The sequence below is a fragment of the Drosophila gunungcola genome, chromosome 3R, assembly GCF_025200985.1.
Source record: "Drosophila gunungcola strain Sukarami chromosome 3R, Dgunungcola_SK_2, whole genome shotgun sequence".
Lineage (NCBI taxonomy): Eukaryota > Metazoa > Arthropoda > Insecta > Diptera > Drosophilidae > Drosophila > Drosophila gunungcola.
In genome coordinates, this window is record NC_069139.1 from 26243657 (window position 1) to 26253256 (window position 9600).

The 9600-nt window shown below is 46.0% G+C and overlaps 2 protein-coding genes across 2 annotated transcripts; one reads left to right on the plus strand and one right to left on the minus strand.

The window, feature by feature from the left end:
• Window positions 1-350: 350 nt before the first annotated feature.
• On the minus strand, window positions 351-2398 carry LOC128266424 (zinc finger protein 155). Its single transcript, XM_053002926.1, is given in 5 exon segments — window positions 351-784; window positions 910-1044; window positions 1449-1777; window positions 1779-2066; window positions 2125-2398. Coding segments are annotated over 5 exon segments (1167 nt in total). The 5' UTR covers window positions 2269-2398; the 3' UTR covers window positions 351-513.
• A 564-nt stretch (window positions 2399-2962) lies between these two features.
• LOC128251990 (uncharacterized) lies at window positions 2963-9397 on the plus strand. The gene is given in 5 exon segments (XM_052979299.1): window positions 2963-4332; window positions 4391-4633; window positions 4857-5292; window positions 5346-5372; window positions 5374-9397. Coding segments are annotated over 5 exon segments (3996 nt in total). The 5' UTR covers window positions 2963-3586; the 3' UTR covers window positions 7918-9397.
• The last annotated feature ends 203 nt before the right edge of the window (window positions 9398-9600 follow it).

The following is a 9600-nucleotide window of genomic DNA, read 5'->3' on the forward strand; positions in this document are numbered from 1 at the left end:
AGATCATAAGCTCTTACATTTTTTTGAAACCGACAAAAATATTCATTTTGAGTTATACCAAAATGAGTATTTTTCGAATAACTGTGGCATCGGATCCAAGTTTTCAACAAAATTGCGACAAGGCTAAAAAAGTCTATCATTTTACAAAGCCGAGTCCAAAAGGTCCAATTAAAAAAAAATGTAAATTTGTCACTTTCGCCGTCCTTTCTCCTGAATCAATTCATTTTCCGAATAACCGAAATTGTCTATTTAAGCACATGATTTACATTAGCAATGGATAAGTATTATAAGCTCAGGTGAGCCCGCCTAAGTTGTTTGCACTATATTACTCTTTAGAATTTATATCCGAATTTACTGTCTAACAAAAATAACCTTTATTTAGGAGTTTGTTCTTACAAATAACCTGCTAAGCTAGAGATAAAAATAGGACTACAAGTTACCTGGGATTATAATTGGGTATTATACAGTACGTTTAAATGAAAATGAAACCAAGATCTATTGGAGTGTAAGGCGTCAGTGAGCATGGAGTCTAATCTCGTGCGCGTCCTCTTCCTCGGCCACCATTTCCACCTTCATGCTCTCGGCCAGCATAACCGCGTTCTGGTGCAGTTTGGTCTCCTCGTGCTGACGCATGTGGTGCAGCAGACGGAAATCCTTGTGACAATAATCGCATCGGTACAGCTTGATGTCCGTGTGGATGAGCTCGTGCTTGGTCAGCGAGTGGGCGTAGGCAAAAGCTTTGTCGCAAACCTTGCACACGTAAGGCTTAACGCCGCGGTGAACACTAAATAGAAAAAACGGAAGTTTATTGAAATGTTTAATACTCAAAAACTTGTTTACAAGTGATTACATTAGCATTTTAAATTAAATTAATTTAAAAATATCTTTCTAGCAGACTGTGGTACTTACTTCTCATGAGACTTCAAGACACTCTCGTAGAAGAATTGTCTGCTGCAGTAGCTGCATTTAAAGGGTTTGCTGCCCGTGTGCGAGTACATGTGCTTCCGCAGCTGCTCGCGCACCTGGAACTTGGCATCGCACAGTCTGTAAAGGTTAGATAATGTAATCAATGGTTTTAAAATTGATTTTTTTTCTTGTAGGTGTTTTATAATACATGGAATGTTCCAAAACAGTGAAGTACAGACGTCAGTCGGACTTTTGGTTAAAGGTAATTTCTAAAACCTACTTTTAAGATCAAAAGTTTTCTTTTCTATAAGAATGCTTTTCTGATCACAATTTTGAAAAGTCCCAAAAAACAATTAGTTATAAGAAATCAACGAAATGCAAAAGATAATCGGTAAAGTAGATTTAACTTTTTGACCATTCTATAAGAATGCTTTTCTGATCACAATTTTGAAAAGTCCCAAAAACAATTAGTTATAAGAAATCAACGAAATGCAAAAGATAATCGGAAAAGAAGATTTAACTTTTTGACCATTCGCACTTACTCGCATGCGTACTGGCAGACGGCGTCGTGGCGCCGTCGGTGTTCCATCATCCGTCCACGCTTTTCGTAGAAGTTGCCGCACACGTCGCAGATGTAGCCGCCCTTCTCGGTGCCGTCGGATGTGGTCAGGGAGTTGAGGCCGCGGCGAACCCGCCCGCGACGGACCTTTAGACTGGCCTTGGCCGCCTCTTGAAGTGCCAGCTGCTGCGAGGGCGTCTCCTCGTACTGCTTCTCGGCTTCCAGAACGATTTCTGCCTGGTCGGCGCTCATGTCGATGGTGTAGTTCTCCTCCAGGTACTCGATGGTGTCACCCAAGCACTCCTGCTGCTCAGCTGGTCTCCACCTCCAGGTACTCCTCCTGCACCTTATCGTCGTGGTGGTCTCCCTCTCCGGCAGTGCTCTCCTCCAGTATATACATCTCTTCGTCGCATTGCGACTGCGAGCCGTCCTCCTCCTTGATCAGCATATCATCGGAATCGTCCAGGAGGCCCAGTTCCCGGCAGTAGTCCTCGATCTCGCCCTGCTTGCGGAGCGCCTTCTCGCGGAACTGATAGGCCATGTTGAGTTCCACTTTGCACGACTTGCAGATGCCATCCGGGATGTTTTCCTTGTCGTTCAGCTAAGTGGACAAGCGACCCTTGATCAGCTGATCGCTTCAAAATCGGGAATTCGCTTACCTTGCTGTACGAGACTCCCAAAAGTTGGATCAACATCTCGTTTGGGGTCTCCTCGCCCTCTTCGCGAGACTCGTCCAGACGCTGTAGCCGCGCACTGGGTTCCAGGCACACTCGACACGTCTGTGGGGTTAGTTCGCCGCGCATTCTTGCTTCCTACTTGCAATTTAATTAAAAGAACCGCTCGCACAGTATTTTAGTGTTAAAATTTGTGTTGCTAAAGTGTTGTGTAAAGCGACTGAAAAAAAGTAACGCAGCATCGCCATTTTTTTGCCAGGGATGCACAGCGCCAACGCTCACGCACGGTGGTTCATTTCGCTGGTTCCGTGCAGCAGGGTGTACCACACTTTAAATATATTTTTATTGTTTCATATAAATTTCCTTGTAATAATCGTTGAAGAAACGATTTATAAAAGAATGGCGTTAATACTTTAATAAGATAATTATTAGAGTAATAATTGCCAATCGGTGTTTCAACCATTTAACATTAAAATCCAGTTAAATATTTTATTTAGTGACTTTTGAAAATTTAGAAAGGTCAACCGTAACAATATGTTTAAATAATTTGTATCATTTTTGAAACAGGAAATAATGAAATTTGCTCTCATATATAAAAAAATCTTAAACAAATAATAAAAAGCATTCGCTAGCTTGAACTACATTTTTCTCATATAAATCTAGGTAAAACACTGCAATGTTTTACATTCAACATTTTGTAATTTTGCTAGCATTGTTACGAAATAAAATATCACCGAAATTTAAAGCCAGTTTTGAACTAGTTCACTGAACAGTTAGCTTCGAACTGTAGCGATGACGATAACAGTAAGATCATCATATCACTAAATTGGCACGGTTATAATAAAATAGACAATTGAGTTTCGATTTGATTGGTTAATTGCACACAAAAAAGTATAAAGTGAACTTTTTATTAACGACAAAGTTTAAATTAAACCCTGTGTTTACATCCGCAAGCCTTGCATAAAATAGTCAATTTCCGACCGCAGCGATCTGGCAACGCCGCATATTTTTCGAGACGCAGAACGCAAGATATTTCTTATCTGTCTTGTAAAAAAATGGATTATTTCATTTCGGTCGGTGCGTATCTCGGAAAATCGCATGCCTTTTGGCAGTAGAGAAGGCCACCAACTTTCCACGCCCAACTCCCCGTGTCCCCCGCCCGTGGGGAAAATGGGAAAGCAACAATATCTGGCATCCGTATCTTCGTCCGTCGCAGCCGTCAAAATGTTCGTCGCGCCAGTTATCGACTCGACAATCTCCATCTCCTAAAAGCACACACACACTCAATCGCACGCAGGCCAGCACACACACGTAACCTGCCAGTAGAAGCGCCCTTAATCTTGGCCAGAAACCACAAGAACAACAAGAACACCAGCAGCAGCAGCAGCGAAGGAACAGCAGCAGTAGGCGGAGGGAAACGGAGGCGCCGCTAGCACTAGCACCTATCATGTCCGAGAAGCACGGCCAGCTGGGTGAGCAGTGGACGAAATCAGCGGCGCCAGCAGCCTCAGCACAAGCCTCAAATTCCATCCCCATACATCTACCGATTCCCGTAGCGCTTCCCCTCCAGAAACCCAATGCCAGTCCCTATGGCAACTGCAGCCTACAGCCAGCGGATATTGTCTATAACGCAACCCGGTTCCAGGGATCTGCTATCCATGCCAAGGCTTCACCCCTGACCATAACACCCGTGGGCCCTGGCGGTGGAGCTCCTGCCGCCGCCCAGGTCTCGCCCACGAGCCACACCCATGTACCTGTACCTGTAGCCACGCCCAGCGGCTTCGTGCCGCCTCCGTTTCCCATTGCCGCCGGCGGCAGTGGTGGTGGTGTCTCCATGTCCGTGCTCACCCCGAATCACTTTGTCACGGCAGCTGGAAACACTGCCTTCACCTTCAACACGGCCCAGCAACTGGGTCTGGGCAAGATCATGCACGCCATGGGTGGAACCACAGGTGGAGTGTCAGCGGTATCAGTACCAGTAACCACAAATCCGGCAACGGCTGCTCCTTCGGCTCCCACAATAACTGGCCAGAGGCATCCCAATGACGTGGTGCCAGCGGCCGGTGGAGTGATCAATTCCACCATTGCCGAGAATGTAATGAACGCTTTGAGCAACTCCAAATCAGTGGGAGCTTCGGTGCCCAACGATGAGAAGATGCGAAGGGTGCAGCAGGTGATCGAGGGCAGCTTAGAGTGAGTATTGTTAAAAATGAATAAACCAACCTAACTAATGGGGATTTCCTTTCCTTAGCGACAATGCCAAGCTGCAGATTTCGCAGATCCTTGAGCGTGTCTCGGGATTAAAGCCCATTGAGAAGCTATTCCTTTATCTTCGATTGCCTGGCGAGTGTGCAGACACAGATCCGCTCAGGCAGCCACAAAATCCGCTGGGAACGCGCTCGGAGATTAACCACACCATCAATTGGGTGCGTTCCCATCTGGAGCACGATGCGCAGGTGTCCATACCGAAGCAGGATGTGTACAACGATTACATGTGAGTGTAGCCCTACTAGCATCTATCACCTATTTAAATCAACCAAAATTGTTCAAACAACCGATCAGTATAGTCTACTTAAAATCAGCTTCTTGTAATATACAGACGCATAAGTGCAGTAATTACTTTTAGTTTGGACTGTTAAGGTGAAATGATTTATAAAGTTTTAGTTCAGTTTCACGTTTTTAAATAATAACAAATGTTCTCTTATATCTCCGTATAGAGCTTATTGCGAACGCCTCAGTATCAAACCACTTTCCACGGCGGATTTCGGCAAAGTGATGAAGCAGGTATTTCCGGACGTGCGTCCTCGGAGACTGGGAACGCGAGGAAACTCCCGATATTGTTACGCGGCCATGCGGAAGACCACCAAGCTGACGCCTCCACAACTTCCACAGCTATGCAAAACCGAGCAGGCCTCAGGTGGTGATGCCACTGCTGACGTCAGTCATCTGAATAACGCCTCTAGTTTGGGTGCATTACAGTCGCCAGGAGGCGAATCTGAATGCTGGGATGTGGTGCGCAGCTGGGCAGAGAAGTTGCTGAACACCAAGCTAGAAAGCGTGGCGGATTTAAGCTCCCGCATCAGGAGCAACAATGCCACAGTTTCGGTAAAAAAGTACACACCACGGGAACCCAAGGAAAAAAGAGTTTTAGCAGTAAGTTTAACCAAATTTTTGAGTAAAAGACACCTAATCCATTATGTTTATAGGACATTGGACCCCTGAAGAAGCGGCGCAAAAAAAAAACGCAAGGGCTCCACATCCTCGGAATCCAGCTGCAATCAATTAGTTGCCGGTCAGGACGCGGGCAGCAGCCAGGAGGCCAGCGACGAACAGCTACTGAAGATCAAGCAGGAGATCATAGACTCGCCCATTCAGCACCAGCAACCGCCTATGGGCGTCTACCTTCAGCAGGTGACGCCTATGAACCTGGCCACAGATCAGCGAAGCAGTGGCGCTGTGCGCAACCTCACGCCCAAAATTTTGGAGATGGGCTCGCCGGCCGTTCTGCTTGCGCAGCAGGAGCCCTCGCCCACGGGCATAGTCATCAAGGACGAAGTGGAGGATTACACCTCAAACATTTTCTGCAAAAAGGTTTTAAAGGCGCAGCAGACGAAAGGATTCTGGGCCAATTCTCCTAGCAGTGGCACAACGGGCGGTGGCGGCCTTCTGGTACCGCCAACAATCACCACCACCTCGGCCACACCCCCGCCGCCGAACTCTAATAATTCCCCAGTTCCTGGACCTGGACTCTCCATGGGTCCGCCCTCACAGATAATGAACGCCAGTTCGGTGAGCCCGTCGAGCAGCGTGGACACCACGCCCAAGGTGGCCTCCCGAAACCAAATGATACTGCGGGCCAAGCGGGTAATGGCAGCGGAAAATGCCGCATTGGCAGCTGCCGCCGAGGACTCCGGACTGCCGGAGAACCTCGGATTGCCCAGAGAGCGTGTGATCAGCATCTGCAACATGGACAAGCATGAGCTGGACGACTACTTTCTGCCTGGCGAGGACGAGGAGAACTCCGAGGAGCCCGACACCGAGCTGCTCCAATATTTTCCGATGGGAGACGCTGAGGAAAAACAACTGAATTCCTTGGATGCTGCCGAACAGAACTGGAATCCACAAGAGCCAACGACGATGGGCTCTGCACCGGAGGCGATGCCCGCTCCCGGCCGCGGAGCAGCCGCCGTCGTCGCCGCACCAGCAGCGATGCTGGCGCCGGTGCCAGCGTCTTCGATGCTGCCCGGACAGGCCGGAGTGGGTTCTGCCTCAGCGTCTCTGGCCCTAATGTCAAAAAAGCATCAACAGCAGCACCAGCTTCAGAGCCTGCAGCAGCAATTGCAGCGTTCCAAGCAGCTGCCCAATATCAGCAACAACAAGAGAAAGATCAGCCTAAGCAACGCCTCCAGCAACGGCAGCAACAAGAATTGCATTTTCCTGCCCATTTCTCCAAATATCAACGGATCCAATGGACCAGTGGCGACAACGACAGTCCTGGGGACGGCAAATCCCAGCCAAAATTGCTTCGCCAGTCCGGGTCTGACCAGAATGAGGCAACGACCCAACTTGTTGAGCAAGCAGCAATCCCTGGACTGTGACAACCGAGATCCCATGATCGGAGCCCATCGCAAGGTTCGAGGCTATGTGTATAGCTATCCTACGAGCACGTCTGCCTCCGCTCCACCCAGTCCCTCGCTTCTCCAACAATGGATGGGCGGCAATTGGTCGTTAAGTGGCGGGAATAGCTCAAGCTTTGCAGACACCAGCCACAGCGCTGATCCGCTGGTCAACCAAAACTCAATGGATCTGGAGACGAGTCTGGCGCTGACGGGAGCAAACGAACTGGATACGTCGGAGATGCAGCGTTCGCAGTCGGTGCCACTCTCTCAATTGCAACGTAGGAGCAGCCAACAGTCGCCCAGTCTACATTTCTACTCCGAGAATAGCAACAGCCAGCAGTCGGCGCCACTAAAGGATACAGGATTGCTCTACGAGGAGGTGGATGTGGGCTCTCTGATCTCGCCCAATTTCAACAGCAAGTTTAATAGCATTACCCAGCAGACGGCCACCACGTGCAGCTCCTCGGCGGGCTCATCATCCGGCTACAGCAGCGGCGGCTCTGCGGGAATTGTCTCACGATCGGTACCCTCCACTCCGCTGCCACATCAGCACCAAAACAGCCTTACATCCTTGAACGGAGCAGGCGTAGCGACAGCCAGTGGAGGTGATGTTTTAGGAATCGGAAATGGAGGCAGCTGCGGAGCTGGAAATGGCTTCTTCACCATCTCGGACTCATTTAACTGGGAAGGATCTACGGGGAGTGGTAACCAGGTTGCTTACGGATCACATTCTTACGGTGCCCGCAATCCACTGGACATTTCCAAATCGATGCCGACGACACCGATAGCAACACAACGTTTCCGCTACAGTCCTGCGGAGGTGCACCGCGATTTTCTCATAAATGGCAATACCATTGATAGTTTAACTTCATCCGCTTTTGGAGCGGGAGGAGGTGCCACGGATCCGGCATTGGCTCTCAGCACGGACACCCTGATCGATGACAGTGCGCCCAGCAGCGCCGGTGTGGTGGAGGCGATGATCGGTGTTACAGACATACTCGACGACTTTTAGAATTTGCATGAAGAGGAAGCTCAGGAGGACCATGAAATACCCGAGCGGCAGGAGCCGGATGAAGTGGAGGAGAGTGAGGTCGAATCATCTGTCAAGGAGGACGCCAATGTGGTGGCCTGTCTGCTGCAGCATGTAGACCAGTTGTAGAGCCTTCTATCATCCGACTCCTGCTGTGTTCATGTCTCGTTACTTATTTGTGTTTTGTCTAAGTCCTTTTTTTTGTTGTTTCTGTTCCAAGAGTTCCATTTTTCTATTTTTTTTAATTGGAAAATTTAGCTTCTTAACATAATTACAAATTCAATTTACGACGATGATTTCTAAAAGAAAAGTTTAGCTTTAAATTAGGTTCTGACAAAAATAGCATGTTAAGTTTAACTGAAAAAGAATCCTGAAAACCTCCTCCACAAACGAGCTTTCTCTTCATGCCAATCGCAAAATAAGAAAAAAATCCAACAAAATCCTATCTTCCCTCTGTCTTAACTAATCAACAGCTTAACTATGCCTCTAATTGGTTTCATGAAATGAAATGTCCAACAGCATTAGAGGTTTGAGTTGACCCGACTTCTGTAATCTATTTATCTTTACCCTCAGGCCCTTGTTGTACGTATGCAATTGGCATATTGTTGTAATTACTAAACATTAACATTAACAAACGGATGGCGATGGCGATGGCGGACAGCAAATCGGTTTCCCCTTGCTGTATGTAGTTGCATAATTTTATCGTTGAACAACATTACAAATGAAACGAACTTAAAGTCTGAATGAAGGAAACGTGTGCAGCGGTTTTAAAAACGAAAACAAATTTACAAAATGTTACTGTAAACGAATGTACATCTAGAACTATAGAACCTAACCTCGGCGCTCGACAAGTTTGTCTTCCTGCGACCCTCGATTGTACATATATAAGTATATATATATATATATATATATTTCTAGAACGATTTCCATGCGGATTTTATAAGGGGTCGCAGCGAACCAGTCTCAGTTCAAAATTGTCAAATTTAAATGTGTGTTTGTATGGTGTTGTAAGGTATTGAGAATAGCGAGCTTCGTCAATTGTTCATCGAATTCATTGGCCTCCTTCGATTTTACTAACCCAGCCCCGATCTACATATTATATTTGTTACGCTATATCTTTATCTGTCTATCTTAAACGCTTTTGATTCTTCGATTAGTTGTAAGTGTTTGTTTGTTATACCTGTTTATTATTTTTGTTTAATTCACGCTTTCTCGGTTCGATCTGCGCGTGTAGTACTTGAGTTGTGCTATCAATGGATTTTGTACGATGTTTTGTAGTTCATGTTTTCTAATGCCTGAATTTCTAGTTGTAATGTCGTTTCTTGTGCCCAGTTTGTCAGAGTCTTAAGTTCTATTTTATCGATATGAACAAAGTTTAGCTTTAAACACTTCTTATTAGTAATTCACATTGCAAATGAATGTTAATTTGTTTGTAAAACAAAGTAAAACACAAGCCCCAAACCTATTTTCGTTCTAAAACCAATAATTCGGCTCATGTGAGCAGAAAATGTTTTTAAAATTGTAAAGAAAATAAATCATAAATGTGCCTCAGGCTTTATTGTAAAACAATTATATACCACAACAAATATATTCATACAAACATACAAAATGCATTAAAAACAAAAGTAAAAACAAGGAAAAAACTATCTACGTATACACAAATAAATAGATTAATAGAACGTTATACGAGTATAATTAAATATACACTCATTTACAAAAAGCAAGGCTAGGGAATCAAATGAATTTGTTAGAAACTCGGATTCAACTAGTAGTTTATATACAGTCATAAATAAAATAATACAATAACCAGAA